General features: G+C 41.8%; 1 protein-coding gene across 2 annotated transcripts in view; it reads left to right on the top strand.

Moving 5' to 3' along the window:
• The window catches only part of LOC103721031 (uncharacterized), a 66,465-nt gene extending 54,335 nt beyond the window's left edge, over positions 1-12,130 (top strand). Inside the window, exons 25-36 of one of the 2 annotated variants that reach the window (XM_039132730.3) lie at positions 2,244-2,650; positions 2,736-3,165; positions 3,266-4,564; positions 4,662-4,922; positions 5,007-5,297; positions 5,398-5,871; positions 7,157-7,585; positions 7,722-8,000; positions 8,111-8,513; positions 8,608-8,756; positions 9,470-9,673; positions 11,645-12,130. In XM_039132730.3, coding sequence (XP_038988658.2) covers positions 2,244-2,650; positions 2,736-3,165; positions 3,266-4,564; positions 4,662-4,922; positions 5,007-5,297; positions 5,398-5,871; positions 7,157-7,585; positions 7,722-8,000; positions 8,111-8,513; positions 8,608-8,756; positions 9,470-9,673; positions 11,645-11,764 — 4,746 coding nt within the window. In that variant the 3' untranslated portion in view covers positions 11,765-12,130. Of the gene's footprint in view, positions 1-2,243; positions 2,651-2,735; positions 3,166-3,265; positions 4,565-4,661; positions 4,923-5,006; positions 5,298-5,397; positions 5,872-7,156; positions 7,586-7,721; positions 8,001-8,110; positions 8,514-8,595; positions 8,757-9,469; positions 9,674-11,644 lie in introns of both variants that reach the window. The other variant, XM_039132729.3, reaches the window with a different exon arrangement.
• The last annotated feature ends 6,636 nt before the right edge of the window (positions 12,131-18,766 follow it).

The following is an 18,766-nucleotide window of genomic DNA, read 5'->3' as shown; positions in this document are numbered from 1 at the left end:
CGGATTGGTATGCCTTGAACTGGGGCAATACAACAAACATTGGAACTCATACTAGGATCTGGTTCTTAGAAGGTTTGTAAATCAGATTCGTGCTACAGATACCTAAAGAAAATTGGTTGGATTAGTTTGGAACTTGGGAGTATGCATGTGCCGGATCTATATTATTTTTCAATTGGATGTAGGGTTACTCAATCAGGATACTTAGAAATATATCCTTATCCTATGTTTTTGTCAACTTGTGGTATTAGTTTTTGACTAAATTTGAAGGTTGGCTTGTGAAACAAAGTATCAAAGAAATTCTATATGGCAATATGGAGGAAGCTTATGCAGCTTTAAGAACAGACCATACTATGGTATCTACCAAGGTTCGCCGTACCATACCGAATTGGTTCGGTACTGATGCACAGTACGAGGGGCGTACGGTAACTCGGTACGCTGAACCGGCTCCGTACTATATCATACTGACACAGTGGTACTGTGGTATTGGTATGGGGCCTGGTATTGAGACGGTATGCCTTGGTACATACCACGCTGCATTAAAATGTATCAAGGCATGTACCACAATATGTACTATAGTCGGCGGAACCATCCCGAACCGCTTGGTTCGGAGCGTACCAAGCCGTATCGGCGATAGATTGGAATGGTTCCGGCAACCAAAACGTGAAATTGGGATTGAGGGGGAGAAGGAGAAGGAAAGAGAGGAAAAGAGAGAGAGCGGGGGAGGGCAGGAGAGGGAGAGGAAGAGAGAGGGAGGGCCGGGGAGCCGCGTGGAGGGGCTCTGCCTCTGGTTCCTCTGTTTCGTTCAAAACAGGGGCCCTGGAGGGGGCCCCTTTTTATTTTCAAAAATTTTAGAGAAGCATAGAAAACTAATTTTGGGCTTATGTTTATATGAAGCATCTACTCTTTTTTCCATGAAAGTAATGAATTTGTCTCTATTAAGAGCTGACATATTGGAGGTACAAATGGATTAGGTAGTCTGTATTGTAATTGGACCCAATCCACATCCAAAACATGATTATATGAGTCATATACTAGTTCTTGATTTAAACCAAATTTTAACAAAGTTAGATTTAAGAATCCCAAAATTAGGTCTGTAACTGTTGAGCCAGATCGACTTAAGAATTGTTTCCATATTTGTTAGCAAACATGAAACAAAAACTTCTCTTCAAAGCACTTCTTCTGAAGTGTTTCATGTAGAATCCTTTTGAAATGCAAAAGCAATGCTGCATATGCCTTTTTTCTTCTGATTTAAATAAAAAGCAGCTGTGGTTATGGAACATGTTTCTGTTTTCAAGAGACTAGAACCAAATTTAAAAGAATTATGAACATGCATAAGAAACAAAAATAGGAGATTGGCAGAAATACCAAATGCAAGATTGGCAAATCTGTGTCATTCTAAGTCAACCATAATGTAACTGTTACCGCTAGAATCCGAACTGGTGTGTTGAGGTCGGTAGGTGACCAAGGTGAAAGTGAGGTCGGTTCCGCTCCAAGCTGAAGAGTTGGGGCTGATAAGTGGAGCACTGGTGGTGATTCTGACAGTCTGACTAAACTTCGATGAATTGGGATTGATCTGAATTTGAAGTCCTTTTGCCGGAGTTTGTCTGGCGGGGGATTCTTTGATGTTCAAGTCAGTCAAATTCTAAGAAAACGGTGGAAGAGAGAGAGAGTTTTTGGAGAGAGAAAGTTGAGTGAAGAATGACTTGCTTGAGGGTCCCACAGTCCTTCCTTTTTATAGGATGGGGTCGCCATTATCCAGACTAATAGGACGTGCAATAACTGCTGAGTAACGACTCCCACATTGTGCATGTAATGACAACTGTTTTAACCATGCAATAATGGCCGATCTGGCGTAACCGCCGCATAGATCATGGCCATGTTCTTAATGAGCATTAATTGCCTGAAAATGGTCCTCAATGGGAGACACGTGGCTATTCTTTGTTGCTCGATCGGGCTAGAATGACATTTCAGCTAAGACTGAGGTAAAACACTTCGGACAATACCGAGGTCAGGTATGACGACTTATACCGAGGTCAAGTCGGCAAATATGCGCTATATCATAACCTATAGATATTTCTTTTGCAGTATAATACGATCTGCTAGAATTTTCGTTTGTCATATTGATGTTTAGTCATCATTCTTCTATTTAATGGTGTTATGTTATAATATTATAAGTGAATTATGATTTTCTTTCTTATTCTTATCATCCTATAGGTGTTGCTTATTTGTGATCTTATTTCCAGGGACAGAGGACAGACCTAGATTCATCAGTAAGTTCACGAGCAATCACTGACTCTGCTTCGGTCATCTCTAATATGAAATGCGCTCTACAGCTTATTAATGAAAGGGTCATGCATTCAACTGAGTGTAAACGATTAATGGGCCAAATACTGCATGCACTGCTTTCAGAAAAAGGTACAGATCCCAGTTTGCTCTTATGCATACTTGATGCAATAAAGGTTTGGAGTGAGGATGACTATAGGCATGCTTCATCTGGTGCTTCAAGTGCTGCTCTTACTCAGAAGGAGATAGTATCCTTTATGCAGAAGCTGTCTTTAGTTGACAGGAAGAACTTCTCTCCTGCAGCACTAAAAGAATGGGATGAGAAATTTTTACAACTTCTTTATAGGCTCTGTACGGATTCAAGCAAGTAAGCAATAAACTGAGATTTACTGATGGTGAATCTTTGCGGGATGATTTGTTTTCTTTTGTCTGACAATTTTGATGGTTGCCAGATATCCTCTACCCCTTCGTCAAGAAGTATTCCTAAAGGTAGAAAGGCAATTCATGCTTGGATTAAGAGCAAAAGATCCAGAAGTTAGACAACGGTTCTTCTTGCTTTATCACGAGACCCTTGGGAAAACGCTATACACAAGACTCCAATTCATCATCCAAATTCAAGACTGGGAAGCTGTAGGTGATGTTTTCTGGCTGAAACAGGGCCTTGACCTTCTACTGGCTGTCTTAGTAGAGAATGAACCAATCATGCTTGCTCCAAATTCTGCACGAGTACTGCCACTAATGGCATCAGGGTCCTTTCCAGACCGTCCTATAGTACAGCAACAGGTATCTGATGCACCGGATTGTTCAGATGGTGTTTCCCTTACATTTGATGCCCTTGTGGCTAGACATGCCCAATTTTTGACTGAGATGAGCAAATTTCAGGTCAGTTTGTTTTCATGGCTGTATGATTTATTTTTTTTTTATCCATTTTTTTGGGTATTTTTGGGGTATAATTTTGTACTTTATCATTTCTATCATGCAGGTGCAAGATCTTGTGATTCCCCTAAGGGAACTAGCCTATGCAGATGCTAATGTGGCGTATCATATGTGGGTGTTAGTCTTCCCAATTGTCTGGGTTGCTTTACATAAAGAAGAACAAGTTGCACTTGCCAAGCCAATGGTATCTCTTTTGTCAAAGGATTACCACAAAAAACAGCAGGGTAGCAGACCTAATGTTGTCCAAGCACTTCTTGAAGGGCTTCATTTGAGCCACCCTCAACCTCGGATGCCAAGTGAGCTCATTAAATATATTGGGAAGACTTACAATGCATGGCACATTTCACTAGCTCTTCTAGAGAGTCATGTCATGTTGCTCATGAACGAAGCAAAATGTTCTGAATCACTAGCTGAGCTCTATCGACTTCTCAATGAAGAAGACATGAGGTGTGGCTTGTGGAAGAGAAGGTCAATTACTGCAGAAACAAGAGCTGGACTATCACTTGTTCAGCATGGTTACTGGCAGCGTGGTCAAAGCCTCTTTTATCAACCGATGATCAAGGCAACACAGGGTACTTATAACAACACAGTTCCAAAGGCTGAAATGTGTCTTTGGGAAGAACAATGGCTTCATTGTGCTAGCCAGTTAAGTCAGTGGGATGTCCTGGCAGATTTTGGCAAGAGTGTAGAGAATTATGAAATTCTTCTCGACTGTCTCTGGAGGGTTCCTGATTGGGCATATTTGAAGGATAATGTAATTCCAAAGGCTCAGGTAGAGGAAACACCAAAGTTGCGTTTGGTGCAAGCATTCTCTGCTCTTCACGATAGGAATGCTAATGGTGTTGGGGAAGCTGAAAACATTGTGGCCAAAGGTATTGAACTTGCATTAGAACATTGGTGGCAACTGCCTGAGATGTCTGTCCAGTCTCGAACACCACTTTTGCAGCAGTTCCAACAATTAGTCGAGGTACAAGAATCTGCAAGAATACTTCTGGACATTGCAAATGGGAACAAGCAACCTTCAGGGAATTCAGGTGCCAATATCCATAGTGTGTTTGCAGAACTCAAGGATATCTTTGAGACATGGAGACTACGAACTCCTAATGAATGGGATAATATGTCTGTCTGGTATGGTCTACTCCAATGGAGGAATGAGATGTACAATGTTGTGATAGACGCATTTAAGGACTTTGGTCAAACCAACCCCCAACTTCATCATCTTGGCTATCGAGACAAAGCTTGGAATGTGAATAAGCTTGCTCACATAGCCCGTAAGCAAGGCCTTTACGATGTTTGTGTAATGATACTTGACAAGATGTATGGCCATTCTACCATGGAAGTGCAGGTGATAGTTTGATATAAAAGTTCTTATGTTCTTTTTGCATTTGTCTACTTCTCAAAGATTTGATGTGAGAACTTATTTGTTAACCATCTACTCGCAGGAAGCATTCGTGAAGATAAAGGAACAAGCAAAAGCTTATCTGGAAATGAAAGGAGAACTGACTAGTGGCCTTAATCTGATAAACAATACTAATCTTGAATATTTTCCTGTGAAACATAAAGCAGAAATATTTTGCCTCAGAGGTGACTTCTTACTTAAGATGAATGACTGTGAGAATGCTAACCTTCAATATTCGAATGCCATAAGCCTTTTTAAACATTTACCCAAAGGATGGATACATTGGGGAAACTATTGTGATATGGTATGTCATGTTCTTTCCTTTAAGCATTAATCATCTGTATTTATTTGAAGAAAATCATCTTAAGGTTTATGGGCTTTTCTGCAGATTTATAAAGAAACGCATGAGGATCTATGGTTAGAATATGCTGTGAGCTGCTTCTTTCAAGGCATCAAGTATGGTGTTTCGAACTCCCGGAGCCATCTAGCTCGAGTTCTTTATCATCTTAGCTTTGATACACCAAATGAAACTGTGGGAAGAACGTTGGTCAAATATCTGGACCAGTTGCCTCATTGGGTTTGGCTTCCTTGGATACCACAGCTACTGCTTTCCTTGCAAAGAAGTGAAGCACCGCATTGCAAGCTTGTTTTATTGAAAATTGCCCAAGTATATCCACAGGTATTTAACATTCAAGGATATGATGGTCATATAGAGGTAGCATTTGTTATATCTATTAATTTTCTTTCATGTACTTAAAACATTGAAAAATATTTTGCAGGCTTTATATTACTGGCTCCGCACATATCTAATGGAACGCCGTGATGTTGCTAATAAATCTGAACTTGGTAGAAATATAGCATTGGCGCAGCAGCGCATGCAACAAGCTGTCTCGGGGAATAATGCTGGTTCCTATAATTTGTCTGAAGCAAATGCAAGAGGCCCCAGTCATGTTGGAAGTACTTCAGAAAGTCAGGTCCATCAAGGTTCCCAGTCAGGTGGTGTTGGTGGTTCCCACGATGGGGCAAATTCTCAAGGACAAGAACCTGAAAGGTCCTCAACAATTGAAGGAGGTGTTAGGACTGGACATGACCAACCCCCACAAACTTCAATTGTAACGGAAGGCGGCCAGAGTGGATTAAGGCGTAATGCTGGGCTTGGTTGGGTAGCTTCTGCTGCTAGTGCATTCGATGCTGCAAAGGACATAATGGAGGCTCTTAGGAACAAGCATCCTAATTTGGCTAGTGAACTTGAGGTAAGAAATAACGTAGCCAGTGTCTTCTCTTGTTTCCTTTTGATTTTGTTTCAGTCATTAGCCTAACATTCCTAGCACCTCCTGGTTTTGTCTAAGCTGGCAGTTTCAAATCTTTGGGAATGCTAATAGAATAATGTTTGATCCTCTTAACATGTCTAGCTTTGAATTAATTTTTAGTAGTTTGTTCTTTTTGCCATTAAAAGTCAGTGTGGCATCAACCTTCTATTATGTTAAATTTGGGCATGGGACTGATATTAACTGTGCTATGTAGCCAGTGATTTTTGGTTGTTGTGACTATTTTAGCTAGCAATTTTTTTTGTAAAATACCTTATAGGTGACTATTTTCATAACATTGGATGTATTATTTTGGAAAGCAAGATAATAAATGAAGACATTACCAGGAAAAAAAAATAAAAGAGGTGACTGAAAAGAAAATGTACTTCTAACAATTGTCTCTTACACTTTCTGAGGAAGGTTGGAAGTCCAAAATTCTTTCAAATTTTTGCAGTGCATAATTTGTTATGTGTTTGCTTATACGAGGGTCACATCACAAGATACGGTAGTTTCATAAAAATGAGATGCCTTTGAATCAGTGTTGCTTGGTTGGGAGATGTTGAAGATAAAAAAGGATGATTCAGGGGTAAATAACTCCGACAACATAAGTGGTATAAAGAAACACCTCTCATCTGTGAAACCATTGAAAATGTGCTTACATAGCGACACTGACAATATCTCCTGTTTATTGCCAACATTATTTAAGAATATCAATGTCCATTCAAATTTTCATTCTTTGTCTTTTCCATATAATCTTCACACAACAGTTTTTAGCAAAGAAACATCATCATTCAACCCCCTATTTGTGGTACTCTGCTACTTGTAGCAGGAATTTGTTTAATGGAGAAGGGGCCTGGGATCAACACTTGGAGCCCTTTACTGATAGCTTATAATTCAATAGTGTTTCATATAGAATCCAGAAGCATGACATTTCACATTATACCCAAATTTATCCTTTCTGATTGAAATGCATAAAGCACATCAAGAGTGTTTTGAAGTGCAAAATGTACCGTTGTTAAATGCAAGAAATGCAGTCATTTGTTGCTTAATCAAAACATGTTCTACTTTTTGTTGTAAAATGGCTTTCTAGTAAGTGGATGAGAAGTATAGCTAACAAATTGTTGTGATTTTGATATGCTATTATTCATTGAGCCAAGCAGGTATGGAGGACTACTTGTCAATACATGTTTTTCTTTCCTAATAATTCACGGCCATCTGATTTTTTTTCCAGGTTTTACTATCTGAAATTGGATCAAGATTTGTTACTCTTCCTGAAGAGCGACTTTTGGCTGTGGTTAATGCATTGCTGCATCGTTGCTACAAATATCCAACAGCCACTACGGGGGAGGTTCCCCCATCTTTGAAAAAGGAGCTTTCTGGTGTTTGCAGAGCTTGCTTTTCAGCAGATGCTGTAAACAAGCATGTTGATTTTGTACGAGAATATAAACAGGAATTTGAGCGTGATCTTGACCCAGAGAGCACAGCAACTTTTCCAGCCACTCTCTCTGAATTGACAGAACGGTTGAAGCACTGGAAAAATGTTCTCCAGAGCAATGTTGAAGATAGATTTCCTGCTGTCTTAAAACTTGAAGAAGAGAGTAAAGTATTGCGCGATTTTCATGTTGACGTGGAAGTTCCAGGACAGTATTTTACTGACCAGGTTGGTTTGAACTTGCTATAATCAGCACTAATATTCAGCTTTTTGTTGGTCATTTTTGTTGTGAGTCCAAAACTTGAAATACTATCTGTCCGTGTCTTAAAAGTGCATTAATTCTAGTTGCAATTTGTTTCTCCAGGAAGTGGCACCTGATCATACAATAAAGTTGGACAGAGTTGGATCTGATATTCCGATTGTGCGGAGGCATGGTAGCAGTTTCCGGCGTCTGACCCTTATAGGCTCTGATGGTTCCCAACGCCATTTCATTGTCCAGACGTCATTGACTCCAAATGCTAGGAGTGATGAACGTATGCTTCAACTCTTCCGTGTACTAAACAAAATGTTTGATAAGCACAAGGAATCAAGGAGGCGCTATCTATCTATCCATACTCCAATAATAATACCTGTTTGGTCACAGGTGCCTTTCCTCTTCTTGTTTATTATCACAGTTAAACATTCCATCTCTTTTTTCTATATATTCTTTTTTTTTCTAGGAATTATGTTATAAAAGTGGCTGTTCTTTTTCAGGTACGAATGGTGGAGGATGACTTGATGTATAGCACCTTTCTTGAGGTCTATGAGATCAATTGTGCACGGCACAATCGAGAAGCCGATATGCCCATCACCCTTTTCAAGGAACAACTCAATCAAGCCATCTCAGGACAGGTCTCACCTGAAGCTGTACTGGAACTGCGTCTGCAGGCGTATAATGAAATAACAAAAACCGTGGTTAATGACAACATTTTCTCCCAGTACATGTACAAGACTCTCCCAAGTGGGAACCACCTTTGGACTTTCAAGAAACAATTTGCTATCCATCTTGCACTTTCCTGTTTCATGTCATACATGTTGCAGATTGGGGGCAGGTCCCCAAATAAGATTCTTTTTGCTAAGAACACTGGGAAGATATTCCAAACTGATTTTCATCCAGGTAATATTTGATATTTTTTAAATAAAAAAATCATGCAAATGATTGGTACTTGTACACCTCTCTCTAAAGGCTTATTAATTAGTTTTTCATGCAGCTTATGATGCCAATGGAATGATTGAATTTAATGAACCAGTTCCCTTTAGGCTGACTCGGAACATGCAAGCTTTCTTCTCCCATTTTGGTGTGGAAGGTCTTATTGTATCTGCCATGTGTGCTGCTGCACAGTCTATAATTTCACCCAAAGTGAGTTTTTATGTCCACTTGAATAGTTGTTGGATAGCAATGAAAGTTGGAAGTTAATGCAATCTGGTCCATTAAGTAAAATGGGTATCATGGTACATAAACTAAAAGCACAGAACATGGATTATTTTTCCCAATTTTAACTTTCCTAACCATTTTTTATTTCTCTCAATAACTTCCACAGTAGTTTTTTTATTCGTCTCAATAACTTTATTAAAAGGGATCCCTCTATCCCCAGAATTCAGTAGCTGCATACGACTTTCCTGTCACTAGAGATCCCTCAGATGTCGGTAGTGCATTCATCTTAAGTGATAAATCAAATGTTAGTCAAGTTAGGAAGTGAGAATTGATACAGAATTTCTACTTCAATACTAGCTATCCCAAAATGGTCATTGACTATTTATTTTTTTTTCCCTACCAGCATATTCTTTTTCTAGTATTTCAGATCTAGTGACTCAGAACTAGGACAATCATAAATTTGAAGGGGAACCTTAAGTTCTTTTTTTCATGAAAATGAAATCACTGAAGATCAAATCGCCTAATGGAAAAGAATAAAAGCACAAAAATTATAAATCATAGTTAAATGGTAAGTTCTGGAATGTTGGATTACATATGTCATTTTCCATATCAGACATGTTAATTGGATGATGGTTCTTTTGTCTATTAAATTTGCCCTGACACAATATGTCTTAAGTGCATATATTTGTATTTTCCAGCAAAGCCAGCACATATGGCATCATCTAGCTATGTTCTTCCGAGATGAGCTGCTATCTTGGTCGTGGAGAAGGCCACTGGGGAATCCTTCAGCACCTGTAGTTGGTGGGGTGAATCCTATGGACTTTCAGCAGAAGGTGACAACTAATGTTGATCATGTCATAGGACGTATTAGAGGTATAGCGCCACAGAGTTTCTTAGAAGAGGTAAGCATTTTTATGTCCTAAATTACTACATTTGTTACATTCGAAAGTATTTACAATTGCACCGTAGGAACTGGACTACCAAATAGGCGCTTTATGAAATGATCAAATCTACAAGAATTCTAATTTATACAACAGAGAACAAAGATTCCAGCTAATCAATCCGAAGCGGTAAGGACGTGGAAATTGAATGTTGATGGACCTAGTCCCCAAATACCTGAAATGGTTTAGGTTTAGGATTTAGGATTTCTTAGAAGGTGACAACTACGTCGATTATGCCATAGGTCGTATTATAGGAAAAGCCCCCAAGTTTCTCAGAAGAGGTAAGCATTTTGATGAGCAAAAATCATATGGGGTGGGCACCAGAGAAGAAAATATGGGGCAGGCTTCCGATTTTGCCATGTGTTCCCTAATGCATATCTTAAAGAAAAAATCCAAAAGTCAGAAACCCCTCCTACTAATGGAGTCGTCAGCCTCGTGATCTAAAAAAAAAAATAAAAAAAAAGGAAATAGCATGTGATATCCTCTTTCTTCCTCGTTTCTAAAATATGCTTTTTACTGGTACATGCTACATGGCCAGGTAATACACACCAAGCAAATTAGTCATCTAGTAAGCCAATATATATATTTTGGTCAATCGATATATAGTTTGTAGAACATGGTGTTCACCAGTATATATTACACAATTAGGTGTTACACACTTAATAAATTAGTCATCTAGCAACCCAATACACACCTTCAAGTAAATTGATATATAGTTTCCAGAATATTATGTTCACTAGTATATACTACATGATCAAGTGATATGTACTTGTCGACTTCCTGATATATACTGCGAGCTTCTTTGTTAGATACTGAACAGTGATCCAATACATACCTCCAAATACACAATTTTCAAAATATATTTTTTTCTAGTGTACACTACATGGCTAGGTGGTACACACCAAGTAAATTAGTCATCTAGCAAATCAATACATATCTCTAGGTAAATCGATATGTAGTTTTCAGATCATGGTGTTCATCAGTACTAGTATACGGATTTCTAGCTTTGTTTAATAGAAGAATTATAATTATTTCATTCCTTAGATTTTGTGTACTCTTGGATGCAAAGATCTTTGAAAAAAGAGGAATTTGGAGGAGGAGAAAAGGACTTGGGAGGAGAAAAATACCACACGAATGGGAGAGATGGCTTGATGAGAAAGAGGATAGATGGAGAGAAAGAGGATGCAGGCGGTCTCTCTTCGTTAGTAGGAGGAATCCTATCCCTATTTGACTTTTGGATTTTCCCTTTAAGATGGATGCTAGAGAAAATATGGCAAAATAGGAGTCCTGCCCCATATGATATTCTATAGTGCCTGCCTCATATATTTTTTGTTCCATTTTGATGCCCTAAGACATAAGTTACTACTTTTATTACATTTGAGAATATTTACAATTGCTCCCAAGGAACTGGATTACCTTATAGGTGCCTTATGAATTCATTAAATATACAGAAGATGTCCATCAAAAATAAAATTTTCTAATTTATACATGGAATAAAGATTCCAGCTAATCAATCCTAAGGTTCCTGCAAGTGGCAGTGGATTGGAAATTGAAAATTGATGGACCTAGTCCCCTAATACCTGCTAGTCTTGTATAAGGTTTTCTTGGATGAAATTTGAAGACCTTGATGTTTGATTCCGGGAACGATTCATTGAGTTATACGGATCAGCATTGGCTAATAGATGAGTCTGCAGACAATCTGCAGCATTTGAGTTGTACCTGTACGAGGTTCTTATGGATCATCACATTAGGATTCGGTTTTGCTAATTAATTGAAAAATTCCTTAGCTCCACAAGTGTTGTCTGGTTTTGATGATTCCATAAAAATCAAATTTTGTGATCAAGTTTGGCTGAATGAAGCAACCTGTGAATATGCTACCATAATAGCTTTTATTCTCTCTTTCAGCAACATCTGATACGATTCCTTTTTCAGGAGGAGAACGCCACTGACCCCCCACAGTCAGTACAACGTGGTGTGACGGATCTGGTTGAAGCAGCCTTAGCCCCCAGGAGTCTCTGCATGATGGATCCAACATGGCACCCCTGGTTCTAGCTGTATGGAGTTCTGGGAAAAAGAAATCTTGGCAATGCCTGTGATGAATCTGGTTGAAGCAGCCTTGGCCCCTAGGAGCTTGTGCATGATGGATCCAACCTGGCACCCCTGGTTCTAGCTGCATGGAGTTCTTGAAAAAAGAAATGTTGGCAATGCCAGTGATGGGCAGGAGAGCTATGCTTTTTCTGTATTGTACATAATTAGCGAATGATGAGAGCCTAATGAGTAATATTATCCATGTTAATTTAATATATGGTTGTTCTGCTATGCCTTGCTATGTCGCCAGTTTCCTTGTAATGTTCTTAATTACACATTATCGATACAATCAAAATGATGAATGTATACAATTATATAACAACTAAACAACACCTTACCCCACCCCAAAATTGCCTTTACCCTCCCTTGACCCTCCAAAGTAAATAGAAGAATGGTATAAAATTAAATTTTCTGCTCTTGTTCCTGTTGTTTGTTAATAATCTTCCATCCCCGCCTCGGGGCGCTGGTCAGAAGGCAGAGTCTTGTGCGTGCCGGCCCTGAGTGGGCAGGGGGTGTCGGCCGGTGGCATCATGCAATTATACTGCAAGCAGGGGTGGATATCGCTGCCTTGGCAGGGCTGATCACCACTTCAGTCAAATAATTGTGCTGCAAATACAGCAGCTGCATTCACCTATCGGCCTCCCTGGCAGCTCGCCAGGGATGCCTACCACTGGCTCGCCATCTCCGGCTTCCTGCTTGCCTTCAAAGCAAGAAAGTCTACAGGATTCAGAATTGCCCATGTTTTCTCTGGAACGGAAAGATACAGAAGCTGATGGTAACAACAGAAGAAATAGGTTGCTAATGCGGCCAACGGCGATGACTGCTTGTTCTTCCATTGCGCTGCTTATTCTTCTTCTGTATGATGATGGGGGAGAGGGGAATGGCGGCTGGGGATCTAAAGGAAGAGTAGTATATATATTTGTAAGCTTTTTCTATGAAAGAATGTGTGTGTGTGTGTGAGAGAGAGAGAGAGAGAGAGAGAGAGAGAGAGGAAGGTGGGGAAGACCCGGGGAAAAGCAGTTCTTCCTCTGTTTGGCTTGTTTGTCATGATTTTGGCTTGGAGTTGGGAAGGAAGGCGAGATGAGCACTTCTGCTGCTCGTTTCCCGGAGTCAAGAGTAGAAACTACAGATAGATTTATTTTATTTTTTTATTTCGTTGTCTCCCGCTCCACAGACACGTCAGTCAGGTATATCACAGGGAGAGTGAGCGTGTTCGAAGTAACATGCATGGGGTGCATCTTAGAGGTACGTATGAACAAATTGTAGAAAGGGAGACATGCGGGAGTCCATCATGCCCATTTGGGGACAAGCTCTCTCTCTCTCTCTCTCTCTAATTGGTCATTGACAAGTAGTTGAATCAAGCTTCTCGAAATAGGCTCATGTTGGTTCATTTTCAAACTAGGTTCGATCCGGTTTTGAAACAAGCCAACCATAATCCTAAAAATTAGGCTCAAACCAAGCTTGATTCACATTAAGATTGATTAAGCTTGATTTATTATCCATACACCTACTTGTTGCTACACAACATGTAAGAAAATTTTGGATAGCCTATTTAAACATCCAACGGCATCCTTGTACCACCAATTTTGCCATAACACCATCTCTGAAATTCGCCTGCGTTAAAAGTTCTTTTAGCTTCTCTTGCAACCGTAGCTTGCCTTACAGTGAGAGCTATCAAGCACATCACGAGGGGAGTATTCTTGAAGAATTCGCTTAGCTCAAACCTCTTAAAAATAATAGAAAACCTAGAGCACTGCGAAAGTAGGTTGAGGCCGTTTTTCTCTTCTAATTGACATACAAAGCCTCTATTTATATTATCGAGACTGCCTATTTATAATCAATGTTGGATTTATCTTCTAGTTATAAGAAATTAATTTTTTTCTACATAGTAAGAAATGTAAAAGTTGAAACTTTCTCTGCATCACAGCGGGCTTCTTCGGCGACCGTGAAGACTGGGTGGCCGGAGAGCAACGTCCGCTGGAGAAGCCGGAGCTCTCCACCGCCCCTTGCGGCGGTGCGTAGCAGGCCTCCAAGGGCCGAGCTTGAGAATATGGGAGCCGGTCACATGAACCGGCCTGGGGGCGCAGGGTGGTCGGGCCGGCGGCTGGCGCGGGCTTCCTCGGTGGCGGCATAGTTGTCGGAGATGACGGCGGCGGTGTCCTCGGCAACCGTCGGCGCCGTGGCGGTTTATTAATTTAGATCATCCCAGCAACCTCCCAGATCAACAGTACTAGTCCGCAGCATATCCTCCAGGGTCTGGATCGTCCTCTCTGACTGACCATCAGTCTGAGGGTGATAAGCAGTGCTAAGTCTCAGATCAGTGCCCATAGCAGTCTGGAAGCTTCTCCAAAATCCAGATACAAAGCGGGGGTCCCGATCAGATACAATGCTTACTGGTACCCCATGTAAGTGCACAATGTAATGTCCGGGCCCACAACCTACTAGGCCCAATAAGAAGTAGGCCCAGTTAGGGGTTTGGGCCCAAATTTTTACTGTGGGCAGTACTATTAGAGTGACAACCGGGAAGAGGTTGCCACTTCATGCTGAGAAGAGAAAGGATAAGGCCACAATTGGCCGACAGGGGAGGGCCACCTCATGCCCCACGTGGCAAGGCCAGACGCAACGGCAGAGCAGGGGGGGTAGCTGGAAGCTCCCGGAGCTAAGAGGGCAGGGGGGATGGGACCTCACTGAGGGGCCCCCAGCCATGCAAAACCTGGAGCCGCCACCTCAACCCCCTACTGGCAGCCGATTCCGGCGCGCCTGAGACCGGGGGAAGCAGCTGTCAGTCCCGGAGCAAGGAGGAAATTAGGAGAGGATGGGACCTCTCAGAGGAAGCCTCATCCCTCAAACAAATTATATAAGCCTCTGCCGGTAACCAAAAATCACAGACCCCCTAGAACACAGAGAGCCGAAGCCCTGGAGCCGAAGGCGAAGGAGCCCTGAAGCTCCAAGAGGAAGGAGGGACTACCAGGGGGAAGAACTGCCCAACGGTAACCGGCAAAAATCCAGGTAAGAGGCCCCTTTTTAATAAAATTTTAGGGAGTGGAGAAACCCTCTGTGGGGTATTCTCCCCTCTGTTTCAACTATGGGACAGAGAGGAGGAGACCGGCAGAAGGGAGAAGGGTCACGGGCCGGACCCATAGACCTCGGACCGTCCTGAGAACGGCCGCGGCCCAAGGCCAGGCCCGATGACCACTCGGGCCGAGCCGCCTGCAGGGCACCGCAGCCTCGGCTGCGGCTACTCTAGGGCTCGGGGGGCAGCCCCGGGCCGCCGGTCAGGTTGAGCCGGCAACCGGCGTGGCCACAAGGCCGCCAGCCCCGGCCGGACCACTGCCTCCTCTCCGGCAAGAGGCGGTGGTGCCGGAGGGAAGGACCAAAGAAAAGAAAAGGAAGAAGGGAAGAAGAAAGAAAGAAAGAAAGAAAGAGAGAGGAGGAAGAGGCCGTAGATCCGGCCGGAGGAGAAGAAGAAGGCCGGAGGACCGGCCGAAATGGCTAGGGCTTCCGATCGGAACCAAGGAGAGAGAGAAAAAGGAGAGGAGGAGGGGACTTGCCCGTGTACGGCCGTGAGCGTCGCCGGTGCGGGCTCGGCCGGGGAAGCCGAGAGCTCGGCCGCGGGCTCGGCCGGGGAAGCCGAGAGCTCGGCCGCGGGCTCGATCGAGGAAGCCGAGAGCTCGGCTGCGGGCGTCGCCGATCGCGGTCCGACCCCCTCCCCGTGAGGAGGAGACTATCGACCTCCCTTCGCCGGAGAGGAGAGGAGAGGAGGAATGGGAGATCGGGATGAAAGGAAGCTTCGGGAAGGAGAAGAAAAAAAAAAGAAGAAACGGTGAAGAAAAAGAAAGAAAAAGAGAAACAAAAAGAAAAGAAAAGAAAGAAAAAGAGAAGAGAAAAGAAAAGAGTGGGTTAACGGGCCGGAATCGGGTTCGGATCCACATCCGAACCCGCAACCCGTTAAGCCTAAAAATCGAAATGGGTTAAGTAAACCCAATTAAACCGGACCCAATCTAGTTGGGTGAACCCGGATGAGGGATTGAGTGGGATCTGAACCCAATTGAACCTGAGCCCGAGCCCAATTTAATTGGGCTAAGTCTGGACGAGCCCAAAGTACAAATTGGGTCAAATCCGAACCAAATTAGGCCCAAATTGATTTGGGTCCGAACCCAGTTGAGTGGAGTTAATTCCAGCAGACCCAATTAAACTTGGGATTAAGCCTAATGACCAATTAGAAGGCCAATTAACCCATATGGGCCCAATCAAGGCTCCAATATGAACACATTAGACTTGGGCTAAATTTCGGGTAGGATCCAGACAAGTAAAAAGGAAATAATATGCTTATTATAATGTGTTTTTAGTTGACTCAGGATCCGTCACCAGGACGTAAGAAACTTGGGATAACGAATTTGCTGTAAGTAATCTGTCTTAATCCTATCGTAGATCTTGTATTACGTTTTATAAGATGAACCAGTGTTTTTCATACAATTTGAATTGTATGCATGATTAGTGAAGAAAGTAAGTAATCTGTCTTAATCCTATCGTAGATCTTGTATTACGTTTTATAAGATGAACCAGTGTTTTTCATACAATTTGAATTGTATGCATGATTAGTGAAGAAAGTAAGTAATCTGTCTTAATCCTATTGTAGATCTTGTATTACGTTTTATAAGATGAATCAGTGTTTTTCATACAATTTGAATTGTATGCATGATTAGTGAAGAAAGTAAGTAATCTACCTTAATCTTATCGTAGATCTCGTATTACGTTGTATAAGGTGAACTAGTATTTTTCATACAATTTGAATTGTATACATGATTTGTGAAGAAAGTAAGTAATCTGTCTTAATCTTATCGTAGATCTTATATTACGTTTTATAAGATGAACCAGTGTTTTTCATACAATTTGAATTGTATACATGATTTGTGAAGAAAGTAAGTAATCTGTCTTAATCTTATCGTAGATCTTGTATTACGTTTTATAAGATGAACCAGTGTTTTTCATACAATTTGAATTGAATACATGATTTGTGAAGAAAGTAAGTAACCTGTTCTAATCCTGTTAGGGATCATGTCATGTTATTAATGTTTCCTAAGCATTTATTTTAAGTATATATGTTTCATGCATAAGATGTTACAATGCATAAGTAACTTGCATGATCTCAGAAGCTATGGCTATGTATGCAACATGATGATGCTGATATTTTAATCATGCATGCAAGTTGGTATAATGAAATACTATCTAGCCAAGAGGCACTATTATAATGGGCTCAAAGATGCTACTGATCGAATGCAACTGAGCTGGCCTTGCTAGTGGCCGAGAATAACTTCGCTGGCCTTGCTAGTGGCCGAGAATGACTAGCTGGCCCCGCCAGTGGCCGAATGGACTTCGCAGTAGCATCCGAGAGAATGGACCACGGCATGCCGGGGGCACGGTTTCATATGCATACTTTATGAAAATGATATTTGAAGCATGATCATGAGGCTCATTTCAGAGCCTGGGTATATGAGGCGGATGTTTCCAAATCCTGCAGATGCGTTTTGGGGAGAAGCAAAATCGGTGAGGGGTGAAGGATGCTTGCGTGAAGCCCCGGAACCGGCCAACATCTGGCAGGGGAGCCCCGTGTTTCCCCCTCATGTAGGCCCGATAGTCACGTGCCCTGCGAAGGCGGGCCGTGACATTTATGAACGTGCCTCGCCAAAGCATACATTGTTTTACAACGGGTTTTTGAATATATCCTTATGAAATGTTGTATTTTGCTAAAACCGCTATCTCCTTTAAATGATGCTAATCGCATGAATTCTTATGTTTTATGAAAATTTTGTTTGACTGAAAATACTGCTTTGTTTAAATTGCATACATATTATGCCATGATGATTATTAGATAAATATGCATGTCAGCTTCTCAAAACCTGATTTACATGTTTAGCCTACTAGTTGATCCGGTAGGATTATGCAGGATTACTTACTGAGCCGTGTAGCTCATATCCGTTCATTTACTTTTTCTTTCAGATTCTTACCACTGATAGCTGCCAGAGACACGTTAATTTGGTATCAGGGCTTCTTTCTTTTGGGGTAAAGCAAGTATACTTTTGTGTACATAAACTACATAGAAGCTCTGTATTTGGGTACTGACCAGCATGTTGTACTAAGAATGCTTTCATATGAAAAGATTCGGTTGGTTTGACTACCCTGTTACCCAGGTATGAGGCTGCGTGCTATTGTGGGCGGTAGTCGGCAATAGCACGGCCGTGTCACGGATCCGGGTCCGGGGCGTGACATCTAGTGGTATCAGAGCTCTAGGTTTAACAAGACTATAACCGTAAAAATTTGGGGTAATGGGTAGTTAAGAGTATCATAATATGTTAAGATTGTCATAATACCTTAGTCGAAGAAAGCAATTTATTTCAGTTTCATCCTAAACTCTTGACTGCTAGGTAGCTATAAGAAATAGGGAATACTCAGATATTTACCCTGATGAATTACCGGAATTACCCCTGGTTGAGAAATCGAATTCACCATCGATCTTAGGAGAGGGACCCATTATCAAGGCCCCCTACCGGGCGATTCTTGTTAAGCTATGAGAACTGAAATTTTTGGAGGAAAACTTTGTCTACCTAAAAATGTTCTTTTCAAGGGTGTTGCCCGATTTGGGCGATACGGTAAAATGAGTCCTCACTACATCGGTCCACCTGAGGTATGTTTAATTTCGAGGACGAAATTTATTTTAAGGGGGGTAGGATGTAATGTCCGGGCCCACAACCTACTAGGCCCAATAAGAAGTAGGCCCAGTTAGGGGTTTGGGCCCAAATTTTTACTGTGGGCTCTATTAGAGTGACAACCGGGAAGAGGTTGCCACCTCATGCTGAGAAGAGAAAGGATAAGGCCACAATTGGCCGACAGGGGAGGGCCACCTCATGCCCCACGTGGCAAGGCCAGACGCAACGGCAGAGCAAGGGGGGGGGGGGGGGGCAGATG

The sequence above is a fragment of the Phoenix dactylifera genome, chromosome 17 (genome assembly GCF_051530095.1).
Source record: "Phoenix dactylifera cultivar Ajwa chromosome 17, Ajwa_hap1_PhDact_Kaust_v1.1, whole genome shotgun sequence".
Taxonomy (NCBI): domain Eukaryota; kingdom Viridiplantae; phylum Streptophyta; class Magnoliopsida; order Arecales; family Arecaceae; genus Phoenix; species Phoenix dactylifera.
This window is presented reverse-complemented; position numbering and strand designations above follow the sequence as displayed.